The 27,454-nt window shown below is 41.4% G+C and overlaps 1 protein-coding gene and 1 long non-coding RNA gene across 4 annotated transcripts in view; one reads left to right on the top strand and one right to left on the bottom strand.

The window, feature by feature from the left end:
* IRF2 (interferon regulatory factor 2) overlaps nt 1-17,619 on the bottom strand; it is a 47,808-nt gene extending 30,189 nt beyond the window's left edge. Inside the window, exon 1 of one of the 3 annotated variants that reach the window (XM_063136033.1) lies at nt 17,318-17,619. Coding sequence is in view for 1 of the 3 variants with exons in the window: in XM_063136032.1 (XP_062992102.1) it covers nt 16,677-16,737 (61 nt within the window). In the remaining 2 variants the exon portion in view is untranslated. Of the gene's footprint in view, nt 1-16,676; nt 17,088-17,317 lie in introns of those variants that run through there. The other 2 variants (XM_063136032.1, XM_063136034.1) reach the window with 2 other exon arrangements.
* Nucleotides 17,619-21,025, top strand: LOC134404980 (uncharacterized). The gene is made up of 2 exons (XR_010025921.1): nt 17,619-17,982; nt 20,664-21,025. It is a non-coding gene; the product is annotated as an uncharacterized LOC134404980 (long non-coding RNA).
* Nucleotides 21,026-27,454: the final 6,429 nt, after the last annotated feature.

The raw sequence follows: 27,454 nt of genomic DNA, 5'->3' as shown, positions 1-27,454 counted from the left end.
ATCAAGAATCAGGGGCTACAGAGAGCACCTACATACTTCGGCCTTTCCTGGTCCTGCAAATCATGTTAGCCTTAAACCCCCTCCCCTGATTTTTTTTTTATTTCTGTAGAGAAAGTGAAACCTAATCTATGCCTTGCACTATATAAATAGAAAACCAGCAGCCAGCATGTCTTTATTAACGAACTCTTCTCTTTGGTTCAGTGACAGATTAGCCACAAAGATCCCATCCACCCACTTGCTCCTCCCCACTCTTAACAAGCCCCATATGATCATGGCCTTGGCCATGTCCATTACGTACCTGACACTGGTTTATATGGCCTATAGAGAAGGGTCAGCTGCTGGGCTGCCCTGAAGCATGGCTCATGGGTGTCAGAGGGCAGATAAAAGGGGAGCTCACAGGCCTCATCTTCCATAGCCTGCTTCTGCCTCCACACCTGTGGTACAACCTTGTATTTAACATAGGGGAAAACTTCTTGAAGAAAGTACTTTTTGAACTTTCACAAAATCTGTACCTTCGAAATATGATAATTACAAATATTAAATGGCAAGGCTTTGTTCCATAATCAGAAACTCTTCTACAAACTCACATTCATTCCACAAGCCTAGACTTTATCTTGTGTGTGACCAGATAGAATTGCTCAGATGAATCTGTACTCTAATTATAGGATTCAGGGAATTGAAGCTGGAATCAGTCCAGAATGTAAAGCAGCACCACCCCTATTTTAAGGAATACTGAACGCAAGAGCGTTCTGATCCATGAATGTACATTTGACCATAGCCCTATTCAGGCGGTCCTTGTGTGTTTAGAATAAACATGTGAGGAGGGGCAGTGCTCTAGCCCTGTCTCCTCTTTGAACATTCTGTCACAGAGGGTCACTTTCTGAGGAGAACTTCCTGTATCTGTGGGGGCTCTTCACGTGATTGAGAACACTGCAAAAGTCAGGACTGTAAATTGTACAGAGAGCCTGCATAGATACAGGAGAGTCTCCTCTTCAGAAAGTTGTACTCCATGAGGATCGAGCGATGGAAATGTACAAGGAGAGGTGGGGCTGGCTGGAACCCCCTTCTTGTACACATCTGAAGCACATCCCTATTAAATATAGTATATGGGTTTTCTTTCTGCTTGCAAAATCTTAGACATACATGTCAATATATGCTTTCGCAAGACTAATCCAGCCATGCAATTTGCCAGTTGTCCAGGGTGAGTACCGGACATTGCTCATGAATCCCCAGGTGGTGGCTGTAGCCAAATTGCTTAGGATGGTGAGCCAGCTATAGTTGCTCCTAGAAAATGATGGCCTGGCTATGATGATACATGCTTTGGGAACTTCTAGCTTGGACGACTATAACATTCTTTATGTGGGGCTGCCTTTGAAGACCTTTGTCCTATGCATACATTGCTCACAAGAATAAGGTAATCTTGAAAGGGGCAGCCCTGCCCCCAAAGTTGCACTGCTTCTTCCACGACCGCTGATGTTGTGTATGCCATCACTTGTGAAGCAGGGAGAAACTCTAGTAGTCAGGGAAAACCCTCGTGTGATTTTGAACCATGATTACACATGGCTCTAAACTGTGCAAGGAACTCCCATGACAGTGCTGTCCCTTTCATCATGCTTACCCTATTCCCATGAGTAATGCGTGAACAGGGTTTGTGTGGAAATATTAATTTGTTCAAAATGCTGCCACCTGATAAATTACAGGACTGAGCTGAAGGAAGCCTACTACCCCTTGATAAAAACAACTGCACGGGATCCCATTTTATTTATTTTATTTTTGACCACCCAATAGTCGAAGCTCCCTAAATTGGCTTCTAAGTAATTTTAAATTTATTCACTTTGCTTTCTGTTTTTAAACAGTTGGGTTAAAACATTAAAAATCATCATCAATTAAAATACACTCAATAAAAGACAAATAACATAAAAATAAAAGACAAATCAAAGCACATCAAGAAGAAATAACAGAATTCCCCCATGTTAAAAACCCAGTTCAGCAGCAAATCAGTTAGACGTCCAAAGCCTGCATGAATAAAAAGATGTCTGCCTGGAGGAATGGATAACAGAGATGGAGCTAGCAGGTAGGTCCTAAGCCTGAGAGCAGCGACTTGGGAGTAGTCCTTACTTGCCTCCCTATGCATTGAGGACTTCTTGGAAGGTCCTCTTCCAAATCCCCACTTTGTCTTCGGTCAGGCTGGTGGCAAAAAGAAATGGGGCCTTTTCAACAGTGGCTCCCTCTCTCAGTTGTTCACCTCCTTGCTGAACTATACCAGGTTCACATTTCAAAAATCAGTTCAAATGTTTTTATCCCAACAGAAATTTGGAGGGCAATGAAGATTGCTGTTTAGTGGGCTGTGTCATTGACTGGGTGCATGTTATGTGGCTCCGCTGAATTCTTCTCCCACTGCTGTCACTGATTGGCATCACTGCTTCCAAGCTGCTAATGGTTGCATGGAAGCAGCAGTGCCTGTGGGGTGTGTGTGCAGAAAGGAGGAGGCTAAATTGATTATGCAGCATCCAGTATTGCTGCTTTTGCACTGCCATTAGCGGCATGGAATCAGTGATCCCCAATTGGCGACCCCGCATCAGCTGGCATCGATGTTTCTGTGCTGCTAATGCTCGTGTGAAAGCAGTGATGCTGGTACAGTTACTGGAGGGGCTGGAAACTGAACCCACCCCCTGCCCCAGATGACCCAGGCATTGCTGCTTCCAAGCTGCTAACGCAGTGTGGAAATAGCTATGCTGGTCAGGTTTACTCTGAGCCCATTCTGAAGACACCTTAAACCATGGCTTTAACCATGGTGGTTAAGCCAGAAAGCCAGGCCGTGTTCAGAAGACACCTTAAACCATGGTTAAAGCCATGGTTTAAGGTGTCTTCTGAACAGGGTCTCTCTGTGTGTGTATGTGTATGCATGAGTGGTCTACCAGCTCCTTGGTGCTGCTTGATGTGGCCATTGGGGTGCACGTGTTCTAGAAGGTTTTAAGTATTGATTAGTTGTTTTTTTTAAATAAATTTGTTAATATTTTGATCTCACAAGCTATCCATTGGGGGTGGTATTTTGGCTGTGCCGTAGCAATATACATACAAAATAAAATCCCCCAGGGAAGCTGCCAGGTAACAACTTGCACCTATTTGATCTTCATCTGTTTTGCTTTAAATATATGCTACTTTCTAAGGGCCATTTAAGGCCGAAAGATCTGTAAAGAAATACTTGAGGGAGGATTAGCAGCATTTTATGTTCTGCTACATCCCACTTACACATGTGCTTGGTCACAAGCGGAGCAGGATGGTGGGCCTGGACACTCATTTTTCACCATTTTAAATTTTGCTAGGAAATGTATTTAAGAACATTGAGATAAGTCACTTCCAACCTTAATTGTCTTAAGAAACTGCCTCTGGAATCCTCCTATAAATCCCCTGAATACATTTTATGGCTTGCTGGGTGTATCTGAACTCAGTTGTTCCGCACATAGAAAATGCACCAGTCAGCTACTTTGGAGTAGATTTTGACATTTTCCCTAATGTAGGCTTCATCTAACTTGAGGCAGCTGCTGAAGATGTGGGGGGAGAAAGGGCTACACCCAAGAAAGATTCCAAGTGTGCACATAGATAAAATAGATGACATTCATATGTTTACCTAATTTAGACAAACCTCCAGAGTTCTATTTCCTCATTAAATGAGGATCAGTTTTCTTGCTCTGGCACTCACATTAGCATTACAGAGACAGTAGTGAAGCTAAGCAACTGAGCTGCACTATGATCCTTTGTGCACTTCAACCAAGATATTGGCACATGAAAATAAATATTAAGTCAGTGGTTGTGCGCAGTTCTTAAGGAAGGAGAATAACATGCCTCCATTGATTCCATGTTTCTCTACTGCTTCCTTTCACACTTCAACAAAGGGAAGAACAGTTTTTGCAGAGAACATGAAACTTGTGTTCCACCAAAAATCTAGCAGACGATAAACACAAATAATTCCATGAAGCTAGAGGACCCACCCACCAACTTTCTTTTCACAAAGCACTTCTTAAGAAGTTCAGAGCCTCACAAGCATGCAGCCTTTTCCACGGAGCATATGGAAATCCACTCATGCTAACATGTGGTCCTGCAGTGCAGTCTCCCATCTAGCCAGGATCTACTTAGGTTCAAAGGCAGCCAGATCAAAGTTGGGCTATGAAATAGCAGACATCCAATCTCTTCTATTCAATATGCTGACAGATAAAGAGATATCAGTTGCAATCAATTAAGCTAGCCTTCCTCAACCTGGTGCTCATCACCAGATGGTTTGGACTACAACTCTCATCATTCCTAATCATTGGCCATGTTGGCTAGAATTGATGGGAATTGAAGTCTAACACACCTGGAGAGCGCTAGGTAGGGGAAGGATGAGTTATGTTCTGGAATAATGAATGATCCTTAAATATTGAATCAATCTTGATCTGCATTTGTGTGCACACACTATTTTCCATACACATTATCTTCCCTGTCTACTATGTCACTGTTCATCCCATCCACATACTTTAAGCCAAATTCCGAGTGAACCTTCCTCCAATTTTCTTAGAATATTGTATGTAAGCAGAAAATCTGAGGCAGTCCAGTGCTTACTTGAATGTGCATTTTAAAAGACAAAAAGACTGAAATATGCACGAACATGTTTACTCCACCCAGTCTCCAGCCACAAGGCTAACAAAGAACAAACGTTTTGCCTTTAATGCCCTCACAAAAATGACACTGTTTGTCATCTCGAACGTGCAGCATACAGTGCTGATTTCTTAGGAAATGCAACTACCCAGTCACTTCAGCGAATGTAGACATTCAACCAAAATGCTGAGAGAAAAAAAAGGCATTGTTATTGCAGAGACAAGGTAAAATGCCCGACCCTGTGCCAAATATTATTGGGCCCCTAGCCAATGAATTTCATGCTTTCCAAGCAACTTCTCACATGTAGGCCATAAACCTACTATAGTTCACTCTTCTCTGTCCAGTGCAGTGTGTGTATGTGAGTATTTGGGGTGGGGGGCTAAAGAAAAACAGTAGGCTAAACATTGGCAGTTGCCTATAAATAAGCTCTTTCTTATTATTTTCAAAGATTCTTTATTTGAAGACATATACTAAGCCTGTTCAGACGACACTTCAGGCTCTGTGGTTAGTGCAAACTGTGGTTCTCTGGGATTAGCGCTAACCACAAGCCATGCTGTTGTACACAACACTTTAAACCACAGTTAGAGCCGCTAACCCTACTGCAAACTGTCCGACTGTCACACAAGACACCTTAAACCCTGCTCCTTAACCAAAAACGAGCAGGGAGCCAAGCAGAGCTCAGTGGCTGGTTGTTGTTGTTGTTTTAATATACTGTCTGCGGGAACTAGGGTGGAAAAAAGCAAGGTTCTACAGATTGTTTGGGTACTAATTACAAAAATGACCTTCCCTTGATTAGGCTTAAAGTATATTTCTCCCCCCCGCCCCGCCCAATTTCCAGTTTGATGACATTTGTACTAGGTAAAAAAAAAAAAAAGATAAAAAGAATAGATATTCTAAAAGAAAGAATGCTTACCAAAAGTTATGAGCTGCTAAAAACAAAAACTATTGTAAGTAAAACCTATGACAGTTCTGCTGTTTTGCATAGTGTACTGTCACTGCTCAGAATGTAGCTTTTCGAACTTTGGCTTGTGGAAACTGTCGCACAGAGGCTGAGAGTTCAAGGTTTTTGAGCAATGTCATTTTCAATGGACATCACCAGGCCCCATACATTCTCAGGGGCCCCTGCAAAACTGGCTACGGGGCAGTGGGTGATCCACCAAAGGTACTCATTGCCCAGGGCACTATTTATCCTGTGATATGTGGATGTATGTACCTTTAAGAGGCCTGTAGCAGCAGGCTGAGCAGGTAAGCTCACCCGTATGGTCCCTATGCCTGAGGGATACTACATATCCTATAGCCAGCTCTAGATAGCCTGGTAAAAATACACCCATACCATTATGAAGTGTGAACACTATTTTTCAGAGGCAGCTTCCCCCTTTAAAATATGCAGAAGCAAGAGACCGAAGCTAAATAGGTCCTTAAAGAGCACTTCATATGCCACAGTATATGGTATATGATTGGTGTTATATAAATAATAGGAGTATGTTATCATTTCTAAAAAGCAAACAGAACAAGTACCTTTCAGTAATGTTAAGCTGATGAAAGTGACAAGAGCAACATTTCAGGTTATATGGGGTACAAGCTTCACAAGATGTAATTATATTTGCTATTCATACTCAGCTTTGTTTTTCTAAAACTGTTCTCTGTAACCAGAAGTAATGGCTATTTGCACAATGCAGTAAAAGTATGTGATAATATTTGATTAAAGAGTTTGTTTTATTATCTGGGTGTGGGTTGCTCTAGCTGCTCACAGCTAAGCTCCACTAAGTCGAAACTTTCCAATTGTCAGTACAATAGCTGATACCTTTGGGCTACAGACATTCCCATCTTCAGACCACCTGTGCCTAGAGTGGAAATCAAAACCCAAAAGCTCTTTAGAGACTGGAGTTCCCCACCTACCTATTCACCTGGAATTTTCCCAAATATAAAAGTGTCATTGTTGAATATTTCTATATTTGTTTGTACTTGCTCATTTGCGCTCTGCATGGGTTACTCAAGTCTTGCTGTAATGATGAGTTTCAAAGGTGAACAATCTGAACCATCCTAAAACCATAATAATGAATACATATAGTTCTTTGCAATTACAGAAAATAACATCATTAAAGTAGGTGCGAGCAAGAAATTATAACCACTTGATTATTATAAAGACAGTTCCTGCTACAGATTGTTATTTTTTATTCCTTATGTGGAGTTTTATTTTCTGTTTAAGGAGATTTTTGCCATGCTGCCATGGATGGAATCATGCACTGATCAATTCAAAATATCAGAACATTTAGTAGAAGTGCCTTCGGTTTATTGCTGATTTTACTCTAATTAAAGATTTACATAAAATAAAGTACTGGTTATTAATACTCAGCCATAGTGTCAGTGGGGAAATAGATGATACTAGTTCTTGCTCTAATAACCAGTCCGGTCAACCGTTACAGAATAAAGAAATACATTTTCTTAATGTGAAGATGCCCAGAGATTTACACAGCAATCTACGAAACATTTAACTTGGGAGCTCTTGCATGTATAATAAGTTTTAGTCCAATGCAAAATCCATTTTGGATCACAGTCATGCACCTTTGTCTTTAACATTTGTTCCAACATATCTATATGTAATACAAGGGTAATACCCCTGCAGTGCTTACAGTAATATCACAATCACACGGTAAAAGGAAAGGAAACCTCACCTTCCCCCTAGCAAAATTGACATGCCTGAAAATTCTTTCCCAACCCCAACCATGATGGACATCAATGCAGCCTGTTCACAGTTATCTAAGTATTTTGGGAAGTACACAAGTCACTTGTCTTTAGCTGTGACTGCCTCTCATATTATAGAGGTGCAGAATACTTTCCTGGCTGCTCTATACTAGTAACATATGTCACACAATTTACAAAATGGATGTCAAGGGAAGAGTAGTAACCTGGGCCATCTTGAAATGCACTGCGCTAAGAAACAATTAGGATGGGATACATCAACTGCCCAACTGTTCTGCTAGAGCCATGTAACAAAAACATTTTAGACCAGGGGCTCATCTACATCAAGCAGGATATTCCACTATGAAAGTGGTATGAAAGTGGTATATAAAACGCAGGAGCCACACTACTGCTTTATAGTGATATTGAAGTGCACTGCAGGATCTATACTACTGCTTTATAGTGGTAATGAAGTGCACTGACAACTGTTGGGGCCCATGACACATCTACACCACGCAGGATATAGCACTATGAAAGTGGTATGAAAGTAGTATATGGTATGTGTCATGGGCCCCAACAGTTGTCAGTGCACTTCAATACCACTATAAAGCAGTAGTGTGGCTCCTACATTTTATATACCGCTTTCATACCACTTTCATAGTGGAATATCTGCTTGGTGTAGATGAGCCCCAGGAGTTGGCAACCTGATACCTACCAGGTGTTTGGCTGCAACTCTCACCTGCCCCAGCAAAGATGGCCAATGGAAAATGGCCATCTGGAGGTAACAGGTTGCCTACCATTGCATTAGACAAATATAGCAGTAGTGTTATACCTGCATAATTGCTTGGGTTTGAAATATGTACACTCAAGCAGCAGCCCACCATCTAAATATTGAGATATCAGTACATTGTGAAAAAGTTGGAAAGTGCATAAATCAGCACATCACTTTGTCCCAGGTGTGGTCTGTTGAATATACACATTTGTCTATGTTTAAGGCCTGCAAACCAACTGCCACTTATGCTCATGCAGTATCAAAAGACTGCGACAATGCCCCTTAAGTTCCAGGTCCAGAAATGGTCAATTTAGTTCTCATGCTGCAGCAACTAGTACAAGGTATGAAGGGCCTCTTCGTGCCAGAACTAGGAGCCTCACATCCTTTGAGCCATTGGCTTGGATGAGATTCAGTACCAATCCATGGTTTGTTGCTATGAGAGTGAGCTTTTAAGAACCCTCAGGCTTGCACATTTCCTATGTATGGAGATTCTCTTCCTCCTCTCCTGATCTGAGGCAAATCATGGTTTGTTGTTTCGTGTGAACTGATAAATTGGTAAATCATGGCTTGGGCTTATTTTACAAACCAGGATGGCAATGATTAGCTTTAAACCAGGAATGAAGGGAGGGAATAATCAAGGACAAGGAGAGGTTCCTAGAAAGCACCTCCTTGGAGCACAATTTTGGCATAACATCTGAACCAAACCACTGTCTCAATTGAGCAACTCAGAGGATCAGGACACAAGATGTGCCAGGTTTGCAAGGGTACGAACAAATTTTAGGCAGGAAACCACAAAATCTGAATCAGTCCCATTGATTTCAATGCAGCTAGGAAGAAGTAGGTTGCTTGTGATCACAGACTATTGTTATGGTAGTTTTTAATGTAATAAAGTATACAGTAGGACCTTAACTGGTCAATGGTACTGTCAGTTGTGTGGCGGGAAAAGGACAAAAGTCCAGTCCAGTACATTACAAAATCAGCCCTGAAAGCTTAATCTTATACACCATAAACAAACATTTGCAACTGCCAACGGGGATTTTGCCTGACAAGGTGTGCTGGACTTTCCCATGATTCAACAGCTGCTCTATGAGTGCAACTTATTCTACTGCTGTAAGAATTTCTTTTCCTTTTTTTTCGTTGTAATTTGTCTGTGGGGATTTCTGCAGAAATTGCCTCACTTTTATGGGAACTAGGGGCTGTTCAGACAACAAAGGTTACAGTCTCACTCATTAAAGATTAGCTGATGACTGCTCACTCCTTTCTTTAGATCGATTGCCCTTTAGTAAGAACATAATACCCAACTGCTCTAGCATCACTTATTAATCACAAATGTACCATTTTGAGCATACAAAGTGGCTTATATTATACAAAATGCCAATGCAGCCACTAGCATAATGGTGGCATACAATCACTAGTAACACCTGCCTGTTGGGTGAAAAAATGACATTGAAAGGAATGACTTATAAAACATGGTGATCTTAAAGCACACAAATGGAGATGAAAAGTTTTTTAACTTGCATCTAAATGCAGTGGAAATTAGGGCTTCTGTGTATAACTCCAAGATTCTACCACAGTCTTTCCCAACCCAGTGCCTTCTAGACATTTTAGATGACAACTCCCAATATTTCTGACCCTTGGCCATGTTGGTTGGGGCTGATGGGAGTTGAAGTCCAAAACATCTGGAGGGCACCAGATTGGAAAAGGCTGCCATTCGGTAAACTGCTTTCCTAACATAGGGGACTTACAAAGAAAGTTTGTGACGCAGCGTGGTAATCTCGTATTCAAACAAAAGAAGTAAAAACAAACCCCAGTGAGCTTCCACAAAACCCATGGGGTGGGGTGGGCATGCCTAAACCATCTTTTTGGACCTCAGCCAATTAGTCTCCTTTTTGCACCCAGCTCATACATCCAGAATGTGATGCCCTGCACCTCATTCCCCTTCATGGTAAATAAATGCCTTAAACAGAAAATAAAACCCATAAGGAGCTTTTAAAAAAAACAAAAACGAAAAACAAGAATTCAGTGTTACAGCATCAGGCACTGTTAAGAAAATAAATGGAGAGAAGCATCCATAGATGCTGAGAGAACGTTCCTATAAAGAACATCAAAAATATGTTTAGAGCACAGTTTGTTCTTGTTCAACACTAGTAGAATGACTCATACATGTCAATTAGTGTCTCAGGCTGTGCTTTTGAAAGCACTTCGACCAGTAAAGCAGAACAGACATCAATGCAGTTTTGAGGCTGCAAATGTTTCTAAAATTGAAGCTCAGCAGGCTAATTCACCAAGTGCCCCATCAGTCAAAGTCACTCTGAATGGAATGGGGCTTGTACAGGTGGAGACTTTTGGGGATCAATGGGTAATATCTAATACAAGCATGCTCACGCTGTCAGTCCTACCAGAAGGGCCAGTTTCCTCCTAGAAGCTCTATACTGCAGTCATGCGCAAAACTAAGCTGGCTGCATGCAGTCCGAGGCCCAGTATCCAATGCTTTTGTTGGTGACTGCTTATTGTGACTGGGATCAAGAACTCCTATGAATGCAATTCCATGCGCACCTACTTGAGAGTACATTCCACTAAATTCAACCAAAAGGAGTCCCTAACCTTTGGGGGTCAGTCGGCACATTTGATATTTTGATATTGTGTCATAGGCATTCTCATAAAATGCTTATGGTATGGTAAGGGGTTTGCTCATTAATAAAATAGCTGCCATGTAGGGTTTGGCTGGTCACAAAAGATTTATTTCCCAGAAGGCTAACTGGTGATACTAAAAGAAAAGTAACTTCCCCAAGAAGTACAAGGCAGAGATGGGGTCTGATATCTAAAACACAAAGAAACTCTTTTGAACACAAATAAACATGGTGCTGGAAGGCAGCACTTTGCTTTGTAGCTTGGCAACTTCCCAGTTAACAAATAATTTAAATAACCTTAAGAAAGAAAATTAAAATTGGGTGAGACAAGGAGCCTGGCAGGCACTGTGGGCACCCCCACATTGGAGACCCCAGACTTATTTCTTATTCTACATACGTCTGTTTCTAAACATGCCCTCCCTGAACCCCCTGGACCTTAATAACTACAGACCAGTATCAAATCTTCCGTTTTGGGCAAGGTGATTGAGAGGGCAGTTGCCTTCCAACTCCAAGCAGTTTTGAATGATACAGATTTTCTAGACCCATTTCAAACCGGCTTTAGAGCAGGATACAGAGTTGAGACAGCTATGGTCGCCTTAGTGGATGATCTACGCTTGAGTATTGACAGGGGGAGTGTGTCCCTGCTGGTACTTCTGGACCTCTCAGCAGCTTTTGATACCATCAACCATGGTATCTTTCTGGAACGCCTAGGGGGTTTGGGAATCGGGGGCGCTGTGCTGCAGTGGTTCCAGTCCTACCTCTCAGGTAGGTTCCAGATGGTGATGCTTGGGGATAGTTGCTCCTCAAAAAAGGAGCTGTTGTATGCCGTACCACAAGGTGCCATCCTATCCCCAATGCTGTTTAACATCTACACGAAACCACTGGGAGAGATCATCTGGAAGCATGGGGAGGGGTGCTATCAGTATGCCGATGACACCCAAATATATTTTTCTATGCTTTCGACAACAGCATTAACTAAGGATAGTGCGTCTCCTCTGAATGAATGCTTGGAGGCAGTAGTGGGCCGGATGAGGAAAAACAAACAGAAGCTGAATCCAGACAAGATGGAGGTGCTTACTGTCAAAGGCCCCAACCTGGGTTTGGAGGTGTGTCAACCAGTTCTGGATGGGCTTACACTCCCCCTAAAAGACTGCATTCGTATGCTCCTAGACCTCTCACTCCAAATGACAGCCCAGATAGATGCAACGGCCAGGAGTGCCTATCAACTTTAATTGATACACCAGCTGCACCCCTTCCTAGAGTTGTAAGACCTAAAGATGGTAGTGCACGCGCTGGTAACAACAAGGCTCGAACGGTGGGATATGAATATAATAAACCAACCAAAAAAGCTCTATCAAACAGGCTTTCATTTCAGAGAGGAATCAGAGTTGAATCATTCAGTCTGGGAGCCTGAAAGTTCCCTTATGAATCTGACAAGACAAAAAATATCAAAAGATCCATACAATTATTAGGTGGGTATAATTACAAATACACACAAAAAAATATATAATGCACTTATTATAAAAGCAATGGTTACAGTTGTTGTGGTTAGTGGAATGCTGATAGTTGTTTCCTGACAAGAACTCTGGATTATATTCTATTTTATTACATCAAAACCAAACTGAAGCCCAAACATCCTCCATCAAAACGAGATGTCTTATTCATGGAGGTTTTGTATTTTGGGAATCTTGTGTGTTGTGTTATATCCCTTTCCAGCACCTCATAATCAGAGGTTCTTCTCCAGGTGCTTTTGCCTGCAAGTAGCTATGATAGAGGGGGTCTTTTCCACGGTGGTGACCTGACTTTATCTATTTACTTACTTACTTTATACGTGCTTTTTTTTTAATCAGGGAATGGCATTCAAGTTAACAATAAAAGCCAACATTTTAGATAACAAAATACATTTGAAAGTATGAAACTCTCTCCCAAGCGAGATCCACTTGGTATCTTCTCTACCAGGTGTCAGGCAAAGACTGTTCTGTTTACCCAAGCCTTAGATAGTTAATTAATTTGTTGTATTGTTTGGTGTTTGTTTTGCCATGCTTGCCTGCTTGACTAGTTTATTGGCTGTTACATTATTTAACTGCTGACTTCTATTTGCATTTTATTTGCTATGCAAAGGCACGTTCCGCTGTTTTATCTCTTTCTCTCAGGCTTCATTGTGGCTGTTTTGATGTTTTCTGTATTGTTAAACTACTTTAAATGCATTTATAGCCCAAAAGACAGCATACATATTTTTGAAAATGAAATATAGTTCCTTCCTCATTTATTCCTACTGAATTTCTGCCTCCCAGGCTGCATTTATTTCCTGAAGAGAACTGCTGTTACTGGCAAATTTCATACTTTTTTGACCCATGCTTGGAAGGAGTCTTTCATTTTTTGTTATACATGAACCTGATTTGCACATACTAACAGCATTCAGTAGCAAATTGTGGTTTAATTAATCCATAATTTAAGGGGGGCCATGGTTTGTTCTTAGGTTAACTTTGGGTTGCTTAACCCAAAATAACCTGAAGTGTCCAGGTTCAGATGTCATACTTACAACCTACAAATGGGGAATTTGTAGATAGTTGCTGCAAACTGGAAGTGGTTCATGCACAGCACACATCCCTCAAATTGTGGGTCAATTAACCCATGATTTTCCAAATGCCACTGTTATATGCAAACAACCCCATGTTAAACAACCCCTAGCATTAAAAAGGATGATCCTTGTTCCTAATTATTAGTGAACCAGTAACACCGAGGCTCTAGCTGGTTCCACGAAGTGCCAACAGTGAGATCTAACTATAATGCTGTCTGCTATGCTGATCTCAGCTGACTTTTTTGTTTTGTTTTAGGCCCCTGAGCAATGGAAGAATACAGTGCTAAGCTACACTGTACATAAAAGGTTCAAAGCTGTGCTTTCTACTCCTGGAAAATTGAAGTGTCTGAGCATTGGCATACATGAAGGGCTCCCTCGTGGAAGCCAAATGATGGAACTAAGATACACTATACAAGGACATATGTTGCATGTTAAAAAAGTTAAATGCTGTATTTTCTGTGATTCAAACCTTAAAATATCAGTTTGCATTTTCTTCCAAAAAATCCCAAACTTCCAGGATTTATGGCAGCCTTCTCCAATTTAGCACTCCAGATGTGTTGGGCCAGAACTTTCATCATCCCCAGCCACCATGCCCATTGGCTATGCTAGCTGTTCCTGATGGGAACTGTAGTCCAACACATCTGGAGGTTACCAGGTCACCTTATAGTGTTGACAATGTCTGGACAATTTTTTTGATCAGGTCCTGGATTGTCTCTGGCTGTTCATTTTAAATTGTTTGATATATATGTTGTTGTTGTTGTTGTGTACTATCTGTTTTATGTCCTTGTGTGAATGGTTTTTATACTTTACATAATGTATTTTAACTTTTGTGAACCACCAAGACAGCTTTGGATATGGGGTGGTATAGAAATATAATAAATGAATAAATGAATGAATGAAAAGTTGCAGAAGCTGGAGGGGTGTATTTAAGAAAACCATTGTTCTGAAGGCTGAAATTCACTGTTTTCTTGGTTTCTGCTCTGCCCCATGACCAGAAGGAGGTGTGTTTATTTCACTTACATCACACATTACTTTCAAGGAACTCAGAGCATGTGACATGCAGCTCCCAGTGAGTCTCGTATCTAAGCACTGATTTCTGTGGCATGGAGTTAAGGTTACCTTGGTGCAATTTCATTTGTTTTTAATAGTGGAGAGCACATACAGACCATGGTTATTTTAAAAACTTCATTCTAGATGAGCTTTGAAGTCCTTTCCAACTGTATGATTCAGTACAAGTCCAATTCTGTTGTTTTTATACTGTTGTTTTTATACTGTTTTTATGTGTGTGTGTGTGTGTGTTTTTAAATTGTATACTTTTAATGTTTACTATTTTTAAATGTTGTAAACCGCCCAGAGAGCTTCGGCTGTGGGGCGGTATATAAATGTAATTAAATAAATAAATAAATAAATAAATTCTGGTCTGAGAAATGCTGTGACATAGCCGGTGTGTGTGTTTGTAATTCATTTGTGCCTGTGTCCAGACTGACTTTCTACAGATGGTTGTGGGAAATTACTTTTGTATGTTTGTACTTCCCTAATAACTGAACAATTACAAATATTTTGATCCCAGTTAATGGTAAGCCATTTTTCCTACAACGGGAAGAAAAAAAAGCCCAGAGAACCAACTGATTTTTTAAAAAATGGTCATATTTTATTCAAATTAGTATTGCCTGACGACCTAATGCAAAGAATACCTCTTATTTGAATGTGATTTAAAGGTGGTGGTGGTGGGGGAATAAAGCTTAATAAAGCCATGGAACAAACTTCCAGAATTCCAAAAACCCTTAAGTTTCAAACAAACATTTACATCAAATTTCCTTACACTGATGGACTCTGGCCCAGTGAAATTTAGCTTCACTAAAGTCCCATTGAAGGGAATGAAACTTTTAAGATGCACAGAACTCAGCGCGCACTGATTTTGGGCATACCTCTGCCAGTGCTAAAAAAGAGCCACCTGCTGTCATAAAAGACAATGCGTTTTGGTTCTCCATGGGCCACAAGCCTGCACATGACTGCCTCCATACATGCCACTGATTAGTTAAAACACAGCAGAAGAAGTGGCTGTCATCTCACTAGAGAGTTAGAATCAGCCCTTCAAATTGGGCCAAACAGAAACCAGTATGAAAGCTACTCTAGATTAATTCCTTAATCCATCATAAAAGGGACTGATCTTGACCAATGTGGCATTATAACCCTTTGGAACGATAGATTCTGCTCTAGAGTACATTCTCCACGTGCATACACCTGGACTAGTAGTGGCCAACATATAACACCTAAAGAACTAAATGTAGCTATGTAACTTATCATAAAGCTATTAGTCTGTTGTATTGTTTTGTGTTAAGGTGGAACTGTTTGTTATTATATTGTATTATACATGCATTTTTTAGAGTGTGTTTTTGTATGTAAACAGCTTAGAGATTTTATTATATTCTGAGGCATATCATTATTATAAATGATGCTCTGTAAAGAGGAAATGTCCTCTCTAAAATCGGCTCCCAACCTATTCCTCGTGAAAAATGCATCTGGTCGGTGCGTAAAGGATATCTGGCAACCCTTCTCCCCCGAAGAGAACGAATGCGACCAGCTTTGCGTTCTCTGGCCCCAACTTCCTGGAACAAAATGCAGCTGGTCTCTCCCTCCCCCACCGCAAGCCGTAAAAGTACGCGGTGGCGCGTTCTATTACCGTGAATCCGCAACCCGATTGGCCAACGGGCGGCGCCACGTCACGGCTTGACCCGGCCGCTGAGGAAAAGGAAGTGACCGAGCCAGGCTTGTGTAACAACCGAGTTCGCGGGGTATCAAGGCGGGGAGGGCTGATAAGAGTGACCTCCGCCCAGCACCCACCCACCCACCGCCCTGGTTCTCCAGTGGCTGCTCAGGGGAAAGTGGCAACTTCCTCCCCTTCTCTCCAGGTCTAGCCAAGCCCGCCCTCGACGCGAGTCGTTGCCTTGTTCTTCCTCGTACAGGCTCTGGGGAGGGGCAGGTTAGGCTTAGCTGGCAGCCGCGAGGCCTCTGCGGGGAAAAGCAAAAGAAGTGGCGGCGGCGGCAAACAACGCCCCACGGTACTAAGCACCCATGCATTTGCCCTCCAAGCACCCACTCTCCCCGCCCCCGATCTCCTGTAAGCACAAACGGAAAGAAAAGGCACGCGAGGCGGCCTGCTGCGGCACGGCCTGGGGAACTGCCCGGGGCGCTAGGCGCAGCACCTTCCTCCAGCACCACGCTGGGCCTTATCTCGTCATAGCTGGGTTCAAATTCCTGGGTGGGATAGGAGAAGCAATCCTCCCCCGGTTTCCTGCACACGACCCCTGGCGACGGAGCAAATTGGGGAGGGGGATGAAATAAAAAGAAGGGGGCTCTGTTCCCACTCGCTCACCTACTTTTATTCCACACCCGCGAAGAGGCTGAAGATCAGCTGCGAGAATGAATATCCGCATCGCCAGCGGATCCCGGGATCGAAAACAACAAGTGTCCAGTTCAGCAACTCCATTAGCTCTCCTGTCGTAACCTCCGCTGGAGTTAAATAAAGTTGCTTCTTTCACATTCCCCCAGTGGGATCTGTCTTGGCTCTTTTATAGTCTGATAGTTATTATTCCGTACTCCGAAATCCAGCGGATCTGCTCCCTGCTACCCCGTCAAAGCTAAAGGCTTGGTGGCGGTGGGGAAACATAATCGCTCCTCGCCTTTGTTTCTGCTGCTGACATTTTTCATCATCCCTCATCCCTCCAAGTAAATCGTACGTTTCGGGGCCAGAAAGAGAAACCCATCCTTCCAGCCGATCCCTTCCCTGCCTCTGCAAATCCAAAAGTGAAATTAAAAGCCCTGCTTTCACTTGCCAGTAGCTGCGCCTAAAATCATATGACCCAAATCGGCCCCGGCCTTTTAATTTTCTGGTTTTCAAACACTATTATTTCTTGAAGCCAGCATGTTAAGCATTATGTGTAGGTTGCAGAAAAAAGAAAGAAAAATTAATGAACACGCATATTTTTAAGAGGTGAAATTCTGGTTTTACCTTACCAACAATTTGTTTCGCGGTATTTATGTAATTCCTCAAGGTTATCACGGTTGCCAAGAGACGCAAAATGGAAAGGAAAACAGACGGCTGAATAAAATCGCGGGAGCAAAACTAAAAGTTATTCCTCCTCTGCTTTTGGAAGAGATTAGTCCAGATCGAAAGCAAAACAAGGAGAGGAGCCGAATCTTGGAAATTCCCCCCTCCCCTCCTTCCTTCCTTCCTTCTCCCTCCCTCCTCCACCTCTCCCAGGCCTGTTTGTGCAGAGAGCGAGCGAGGGGGAGGTGGGGGCTGGAAGGAGGGAAAGAGGTGCGGAAGTTTGCCGCAGCCGCTCATTGGCAGGCGAAGCCGCTTTCATCATTTCTCAGAAAAGTCGATTTCATTTTCACTTCCCTCCTGCAACAGCGACATCAGCACGCTGCCGTGGTGTGGGGGAAGGAGGGGGGGCGAGGCGGAAATGGAGGTTTCAGTTCCTCGGCAAGGAAAGTCAGAGCTTGCAAACAGCAACTGATCCCCCGCCACCACCCATCCACCTTCGCTGTCTTCACCCCCACGTTGTTTATTTGTTTTTGCAGCCCTGCTTCACGACGGATGCTGCATCCTGGGAACGGAATGGCGTCGGGCTGAAGCATCTGGCGGATCCTTCTGCGAGGAGACTCTTTTAGGAGAAGTGAGATATTTGCACGCCTCTGCAGTTTTCGAGGGGGGTGGGAAACGTTCCCATTTTCTCTGCTTCAGAAATAACTTGAGAGCTTCGTGCAGGGCGGCAGCGCGTGAATAATTTGATTTGGCTCCCACCCCCGTGTTATTATTTCTTATGAAAAAGAGCACGTTTCTAGTTGTCATTGTGGGCGGGGGGGGGATCCTCACTCACTCCGTTTCTACACCTGCCTTTTCCTCCGGGATCATCCCTGTGCATCCAAATGACACACGAGAGATCCCGGGAGCAGGCAGGGACGATCCCTCCATTTTCCTGGGATAATCCTTAGGTGTAGAAAGGGCCTCAGGCTGCAGTCTTCAGTACATTCTTAATTGGGAGTAAGCCCCACTGCGTGTAATAGACTTACTTTTGAATAAGTATGCATAGGAGTGGAGAATCTGTGAGGATTTAAGAAAGCAGAGTGTACATTATTGTTGTTGTTGTAGCTTGGGGCTGTGTAGTGGGATTTTAATTTTTCTTTTAATTTTTTTAAGACTCCTATGAAAAGCCCTCTCAGTTGTGTGCCCCATGTGGCATGGAGTACATGGGCTGCTGTTCAAGAAACACAGGACCAGATCCCTCTTTTGTTTATGGCAATAGTTACAAAGTTCTTTGAATCCAGGCTTGTGCCTTGAGTAAAAACGTTGACTACATATTTTTCAAGTCTCTGCAAAAATAAAAGGGTTTCATATCCCACGTAGCTGGAATGTACACAGTAGCTTTCTCCTCTTCCACCAGGCTGGGTTGCATCTGCACAGTCGGACACAGCGTATAGGTTGCCACCCCAGGATGAATCCATAAGCTTGCCTGGTTCCTAGAGTTCAAGTCATTCCCATGATATGTGTATATGTATATGTGTGGAGATGGGTTTGGAATGGGACACATGGCCTAGTAGCAATGCCGCACAGCTGGCAGAGCAATGTGGAGAGTGGAATGCTTTACTGCAGCTTTCCCCAACCTGGCGCTCTCCAGTTGTGTTTGACTTTGGCTCCCAGGATCCCCCAGCCAGCCATGGGATGATGACCTCACACTATTCATCACACTTGGCTCATGCAGGATTATTTCCCATGTCATTTTTTCCAGCAATAGTTTCTTATTAATCATTGAACATTAGTCTTGTTTAAACAATGGCTTGCTTTTGTGGACTTTCCTATAGGTCTTTTTCTGTAAGGGTCGCTGTGGCGTTACACCCCACAAGTCAGTTTCCTAATGTATGTCTAGAATTTGTAAGTCTATTGTGTTTAGAATGTTGACCTGAGTGGGTGGAGACTGAACATCTTAGGAGTAGGGAGGAGAATATATAAGGGAATGACTGAGGTGATAGTGGGGGGTTGTTTTTAAAGTACTTTGGTTTGAGGGAGAATTAGAGGATCAGGGTAAAGAGGGTTGTCTTTTGAGTGTAGTGTGCAGATAGTCAGTTGGTATATTAAACAATCCTGATACTGTATTTCTTCGATTCTAAGACACACTTTTCCCCCCATATAAACATCTCTAAAAATGGGGTGCGTCTTAGAATCGCGGGTGCGTTTATTATTTCTTAGAATCAAAGCTTTTTTTCGGTTGGTGGTACTGAAATTAGTGTGCGTCTTACGATCGATGGCGTCTTAGAATCAAAGAAATACAGTAATAAAGACAGTTCAAGAGTGAAGGTTTGAGAGAAAGGAAAGCATGTATGAGAAGAGAGAAAGGATTGGATGAGAGGTTTTAACAAAGCTCTGAAAAGTTTTATTATGAAACAAAGTTTGTGAACATTGAAATAATTTTTTATTCAGTTTGTTTTACTACCACAAAAATCCCACGTGTCTCCTTGGCATTTATCATCTGCAGTTATATACATATAACACCCGTTCTGACATTAATTCACCATCAGCACATATAATTCACATATTTCATTCCTGAAATTATTCCTGTTTAACCCCTTTCTCCACATAGTTTGTAGAAAGGTGGTGCTTGTCCCTCACCTCAGGCTCATAAAGTGGTGGTGCTTAGCTTGAGCAGGGAGTGTCAGCGGACAGGCCTGTTGTAAAGAGTCAGAATACACAGAACTGGATTAGATAGATAAATGCTCTGAACTGGTATAAACTGGTACCATTCTTTCTGATGTTCCTAATTTGCACTGATGTCTCCACTATCTCAGGTGAAGTGGGTAGCAGCTAGGAAGAGGGGGCTTCTTGGTTGTGGTGCCCTGCCTATTTGATATCTTGGTGAGTTTGCTACCATTTACTCTGATATTGTTTCAATGCCAGGCAAAGGCTTTTAAAAAATTTCCCAGGCCTATTAGCATCTATTGAGTTTTTACACTGCTATTTTTTGTCTGTTGTTTTATTAGTTATTGCCGTTTTTTAAAGGCTTTTATTGCTGTTTAGGTATTTCCTTTTCTTTGTTAGCTGCCCTGGAAGTATATACTGGAGGGCCTGTATAGAAAATCCATGAAATAAACATACCAACAAACAATTGTCGTAGGTCATACATTTTAAGCCATCTAAGGTAGTGGCCACTTCAATTATTTAAGTAGTCTTCTTTGCCTACAGAAATTCCATTTCCCCTGCTCCCCAAAGCTTGATTTCACTATTGGTATAAATAAAGTACATCTCTCAAGTTGGTAGAACTGGGGTTCATGGTGGCCCATAATTTTTTTTGTTTATTTGCAGGCCATTCCTTTTCTGAGATGATTCGACAAGATGATGTGTAACTTCTGCCTGAGATGTGCTATTTCTTGAATGCAGACAATGACTCATTCTTGATTTTGCCTCTCTGTCTTCACTGATTTTTTCATCCGGTCATTTCCGTCACTTCCCTCTTTTCATCTTTGCTCAAGGGATATATCAAAAGCAAAAGCTTATTTCATATAATAGATAAAAGCATAGTCAGTCAGTACCAAGGCTTGAAAATGAGTGGGAGAACCCCTTTAGGGAGATGCCAAAATTAATTCCTGTTCATTTGTTCCCAGTATTTCTTTTCAGTGTGCCACCTTATCCTTTCTGTTCATTAAATCATTTGAAATTCAAAACAACCGAGAGGCATTTTCTAAAGGAAATAAACAGTTTAAATAAAGGGAAATTCTTTTCTGTGAGAGGGGAAAATGACTTTAAATTTATTTGGTGCTGATCTCCCCAAAGCATTTTGTGTATTGATTGGAAAAGTAGATATTAATCGCCCAGACAGATATGAAGCACTACATGACAGCAGAATTTAAATTTCGGTTATGACATTCTATCTATTTCTGTTCCATTAATGTTTTAGTTTACACTTGTCCATGGACTAAAGAAGTTTAAGTCAGAAAGACTCCATGAGACAGTATAGACAAGTTAGATTTTCAATTTACTACTCAGGTATTACATTTCTACACTTATACTAATGATTCTGAGGGATGGTTTCAATATTAAATAATATAATTCCATAGATCACATGGGGCCACATGTGCTACCCTGTCATTTTTTGTGGTCCCCATTACCCCGAAATCACCACTACCAAATTGGTCCCAAATGCTGATGATACATTGCAGTGGCATGTAAAAAAGCTGCATTTTCCCTTTAAAAGAAGGCACATGCGAAACACTTGCCTTATTTTAATGCAAAATTATACTCACCAGTGCTTTTTTCTTACACCTGAACTTTGGCAGCAATTTGGTGAGGGTGAAATTCACCCCTGAATCCTCCAAAATTAATCACCCCTGCTTTAGAACAAATAGTTCTAAATAGTTCTCCCTCCTTGCCCCAAATGAATGGTGCCAGAGGGATTTGACTGCCTTTCAGGGTCAAAATTGTTTGGGCACATAGAAGAAATCCTTTTGTTACAGGTGTTGAACCCAGAAAGGCCAAAGTATCATGCCTCCAAGTTCACTTTGTGAATGGGGGACAAGTGGATAATGTTATGTTTAGGCACCTAGCTGGTCAAAATTAACAATGATTGTCCCACATCAAGAGTGCATCTAGTTCAGAAATGTGCCTTCTGACAGTAGCTACCCAGATGGGCAGAAAGTAGTTTGGGAACTACTGGTAGATCTCTGGGTAATTTGCAGCAGATTGGCATGGAATTCCAACTGCCAGTGATTTAAAAATAGTATAAACAAAAATCCTCCTCCTAAATTAGGTTTTGGGGAAAGGAGTAGATTTGTGTGTACAAGAATTTTTGTGAAAGATCCAGTTCTGGTGCTGAAAAAAATTCCTGGGCAGAGCATACGCTCAGAACTATCTTTTTTGGTCCTGAGATCTGTTAGTCAGGCTGTAGGAAATCTTTGGGACAAGGTGGGTCTTTTTAAAATCGTCATCATCTTTTCATCTTGCACTCTTGGCAGATTCCCAAATAAAAAGCAAATAAATCCCCCAAAGGATGTTATCTGCTACCATCACTCCAATGTTCAGTTTCTTCTTCTACTACTACTACTACTACTATTATTATTATTATTATTATTTGTATCCCGCCTTTTGCCCAATACTGGGCCTCAAGCACGCACGCACACATACACACACCCGACGTCTGCTCAACAGTAATGTGAGATAGATCCAGGATGGACATCATTGCTATGTGCACTCAATGGTGGAGGGTTAGTCTCACTGGAATTAGAAAATTCCTTTCAAGTCTTTACAGGACCCAAATGAAATGCAATAATTAACTAGGCAGGACTGGTGATTCTTGCCAAGACAATATACCTGTAAGTTTACATGGCACTATATCATAGGTTTGCTTCTGCACGGGCTAAGTTCTTGCACAGTTGGGAACCAAGCAGTTGATTCTGTACCAGAGCTAGTGTGGCATGCTGATTGTTAAATACATTTAGACTGCAATTCTATATGCACTTGCTCCCACAGAACTCCTATTGAACTCAGTGGGATTTACTTCTGAGCAGACATGTACAGGATTACAGTGTAATGTGCATGGTGAGGAATGCAGTGACATGCACCACTGAAGCTCCTAGTACTCACTGGTAGAATGGGAGGAGCTGATATAAAGAGGATCTGGTGGTTGTTCTGGAGGGTGTTTTAAAGATGTTAGCAAGAAATGCTGACCATTCCTGGTCTCAAAGACAATTATGTGCCCTTGTTAAATGATGGAATCTCCTCATTTCTATTCATTTACTTGTATAGAATAACCTTGACCACGGCTTAGGTCACACACAAAATCATCTAGATGGAGAGGGTAGATGGGGAGTGAGCAAATATTGCTGCACCTCTTTGCGGCTGCTTAGTATCTCCGTACTGATTCTAAGCCTGCTATTGCTTTTTGTCTCCACCTGTTCTTTCTCACTTCAGTGTCAACAGGAAGCTGACCTTTCTTTCTAAAACAGAGAACAAACCACGATAACTAACAGCACTTTGTGATGATGCTGTCCTTTGGCTGAGCATATTATTGCCACCTTTGGCTGGAAGCCCCAACTAAGACTTGTTCCACTTTTGGTTTTGGTTTTCGTCCTCTTCCTCACCACCAGAGTGATCATTGAAGCAATTTGAAGGTCTCAGTCTAGGTGGTGGTGGCCCTTGCTGAGTGATAGTTCCTGGCTGGGCGCAGAAATTAGGTTAGCTAATAGCCTTGAGATTTAGTAGTAAATCTTTGCAATGAAGGTTGTGTTGGATGGTTACAAACCCATCACAGAAAATGTTGCTGGCCTTCATTGATAAATGTCAGAGATTTCTGACACATCTTTCTTTCATGTTGCTAAAATCTTAACAATTACTGGTAACTGTCAGCATTCATCAGGTTTCTAAACAACTGTCATAGCACATACACTCAGTCATTCAGGGCTCATCTCAGCCCTTCCCAAATGTGTTAATGCACAAAATTACTTATGTACATAGTTACTGGGAAATCCCTTTGCAGATTATAGATCTGCATTTATTCTGTTAAAATTTATTTTAAATTTAAATACTGTATCAAAACAGGAAAAATGTGTGCTGTGGTTTTGAGTAAGATGCCAGAAAAAGTGGCTTTAGAAAAAGAAAACTTGGCTCTCCAGGTTCCGCACTAAAAACTCTACTTAGACAAGCAGCTAGTGGGAGTGGTAAATAAGGGAAATGTTTGCACTATGAAATTCTAATCCAACAGAAACACATCTATACTTTAGATTTCTGACCCCTTCCAAAATAATTATTGTGAGCATCCTGGTGCCATCTTCAAAACCTAGGAGCAAGAAAATCGCCTGGACGTATAAACGTTTTGTAAATGGTTAGATCAGCAGATCATACATTTAACAAAGTTTCCATGTGTACAAAGTTTTAAAAGATGTGTAAGAGTGTATCTAAATTAATTAATGCACATGTGAAGGGGAACAGGAAGTTTCCATTATACTAAAATGTAATAAACTGTATATTATTCCTCATAACTCCAGCACCACTTTACTAGGAAAGGAATTAAGAGGTTAATTCTCTCTTGGTACAAACATGCTAAACAGAGTTATAGAACAGCAGTATACAAGACCATCCTTTAGGAAAGTACAGTTCACTCCTATGTATATTTACTTGGAAGTAATTCTCCCAGTGTTCCATAGGTCTTATTCCCTAGTAGTTTATGCTACTACAGCTGATCTTAGCAACTGTGTTGCTATTTACAAAAAGTATTTCTTGTGATGTGTTGCTACTAGTAAAATATAACATCTCAGTGCATCCTTATGCTATTTTTTTAGATGCCTTTATACAAGCCCATCACATACACTTGGTGAGCCTATTTTGTGCCATGTAAAACAGCTGCAATTTGATAAACACGTGGCAGCTTCACAAATACCTAAGGCATGCATTCTCAATTATTATGTCTTTATATGGATGTTTCTGCTTCATATTCTTTTTTTCTTTTGATACTGGACTGTGAGCTTTTTTTGGGGGGGGGCAATCCATTGTCATATTCACTTGCCTTGATTTTAGGGCAAGTGCCTCCCAGATGTTTTGGCCTACAACCCCCATCATAGTGGTTGGGGATGATGGTAGTTGTAGGCCAAAACATCTGGAAGGCAACAATTTATTGAATTGAATGTGGTGTTCTGTATTGAATAATCCAAGTTCTTCAGACTACATGGCTGTCTTGCTGCCTTATACACAGGGGTACCGTTTGTGCAGTATTCAGGCACAGTGAATTAATTCTGCACTGTTCCCTAGAATACAACCCCATCTCCAGTCTTCATCCACCCTCCATCCTTAAGACTAGCAGAAATCCAGATGCAGGTAGGGCTTAGGAGACCAACTACAGAACTCTCTCTCTATATATGTAATACTAGAAGAACCCATTTGAAGTCCAACTCTTTGATGGTGGCAAAGAAATTAATCTTCATCACCACCATTACATCCAGACAAAGCCATCCAAGGGAGCTTTTTCAGTGGCCAAAGGGCTATTACATTCTGGGCCATGAGAAGAAAACATCAACCACTCAATAACCCATTGTGACTGTGATGCTTCACTGTTTTTATTCTATATATCTGTATTGTAAATGCTGTTTGGACTTCATATGGTAAGGATGGTAAGTGGTTAATTCTGTTGGGAGGGGGAGTAAGTACATGGAATGTTGGAGTGGATGCTGATTGGCTGTTGGATTCAAGTGTGTGAAAGGGAATGACAGTTAGGAGTTAGAAGTGAGAGAGTGGGGGTTTGTCTGCTGAAGGGAATAGTGTAGGGTTTGCATTCTATGATTTTGGGAATAAGAGGGACAGAAGGAGTTAGATTTGAGATACAGGATAGAGTAGGCAAGGAAACATGATGTATTTAATGTAACAAATTTAAGTACTGAACCAAATGAAACCACAAAGCCTGATCAAATGCATAAACTTACTACTTGTTAAATAAATATTATTCTGTTTCACTCTGGAGTGGATTCTTTAAGTACATGAGGTAAGGTACAGACTTATATGGTGGCAGCAGTGAATTAAAAGATACACAGAATGCCAAGTTGGTTGCTGTGGGACCAAAAGGGGGTCACAGAACCAGGGGACATAAGTATACCGACTGGGTCTGTGGTTGGGATCCATTAGTAGTGTACAATGAAGGAAGACATTCCCTAGAGCAGGGATGGACAGAAATTCGATCTCCAGATATTTGGGGCCAACTCCCAGAATTCCTGATCACTGGCCATGCTGGCAGGGGCTTCTGGAAATTAAAGTACAAAATATCAGGAGATCTACCTTCTGCCCGCTCCTGCTCTACAGCAACAGAGCACAACCATTTAAAAGCAAAAAGTAAGATTTGAGGGGGAGCAGTGTGAAGAGAGGAAAAAAATTAACATGAAGCACCATCACGAGGCTTATTCAGAAATAAGTCCCACTGTGTTCAATGACACATGTATGTGAAAGATTGCAGCCTAAGGCATACATCTAGATGGAAGATGAGATTATTTCACAGAGGATGTTCTTTTTCAATTTCACAAGAGACTCTCTTGCTTCTTTTATTCATTGCAAGTTATTTCATTATCTCTAGTGACACCCTGTGGCAATGATTTGATGCCCACACAGCACACTCCAATTATGTCCATTGATATACAATACAGTGAAATTCCATTGGGTGGTTGTTTCTCTTTCAAGAAGACCATCAGTTTATATGGAGCTTTATAAAATAACTTAGCCCCAGAAAAGGGTCCCCTGCTTCACAGAGTTTACAAGGTAAATTTCAATAGTAAATTTAGGAGTTAATACATCTGAGTACGTACTTCTACTCAGAAATAGACCCCTCTGATGAGTACAGTAGGGCTTACTCCCAGGTAAGTGTGTGCAAGGCCCCTTTGCCTGATGTAGACTGCAATCCTATCTCTAATTCCGTTTGGGTTGCAGAATTAACTCATACCTCAAGTTTTTAACAAATATACATTGGTGGGTGCTATGTCAATTTTGCTGTAGGTCTGTAACACTTAAAATGTAGTGTGTGAAGTAGCTTTCACAAACACTTAAGGTTGTAAATATAGTTAGTGGTTATTGAATAATACTTTGATTCTGCTGGACAGAAGAGTATTTAGAAGATGAAATTACTATTATTTAGTTAACTGAAATAGGTAGGCTGAATTTTAAGAAGTTACAAAACCCTTAACATAGGAATGTTTCACACTTCCAAGTATGCTCAAGATCATAGATGTGATTTTTACCATAATTAAATGCAATCTAACTGCATCAATACCTTTAATTAGTTAGCTTTAAGTAATTAATTTGTAAATTGCTAATCACAGTAACATTCTCCCATGGGTTGAGTGGTCCTTAATCGAAGACTGTTAAATTGTCTACTGTTTTAAAACAAAGTACATCTCAAGCTCAGCTACCACCTGATTTTAAAAAATGCACATTCTTCTAACCCTTGAAAATTCAGTATCTGGTAAACATGCTTCTGAGTGTCAAGTGACTAAAACACTCTTATGAACTGTATTTAGATTGCAGAGTTTGTTATAGTTTCTCACAGTGTGTGTGTGTGTGTGTGTCTTTTGCTATAAAGTGGAAAAATAATGTTGGGAATGAGAGAGCATTATAGAATAAAAGGTAGG

Source organism: Elgaria multicarinata, chromosome 10, assembly GCF_023053635.1.
Source record: "Elgaria multicarinata webbii isolate HBS135686 ecotype San Diego chromosome 10, rElgMul1.1.pri, whole genome shotgun sequence".
NCBI classification, from domain to species: Eukaryota; Metazoa; Chordata; class Lepidosauria; order Squamata; family Anguidae; genus Elgaria; species Elgaria multicarinata.
The sequence above is the reverse complement of the archived record's forward strand: the minus strand, read 5'-3'. Positions and strand labels throughout refer to the sequence as shown.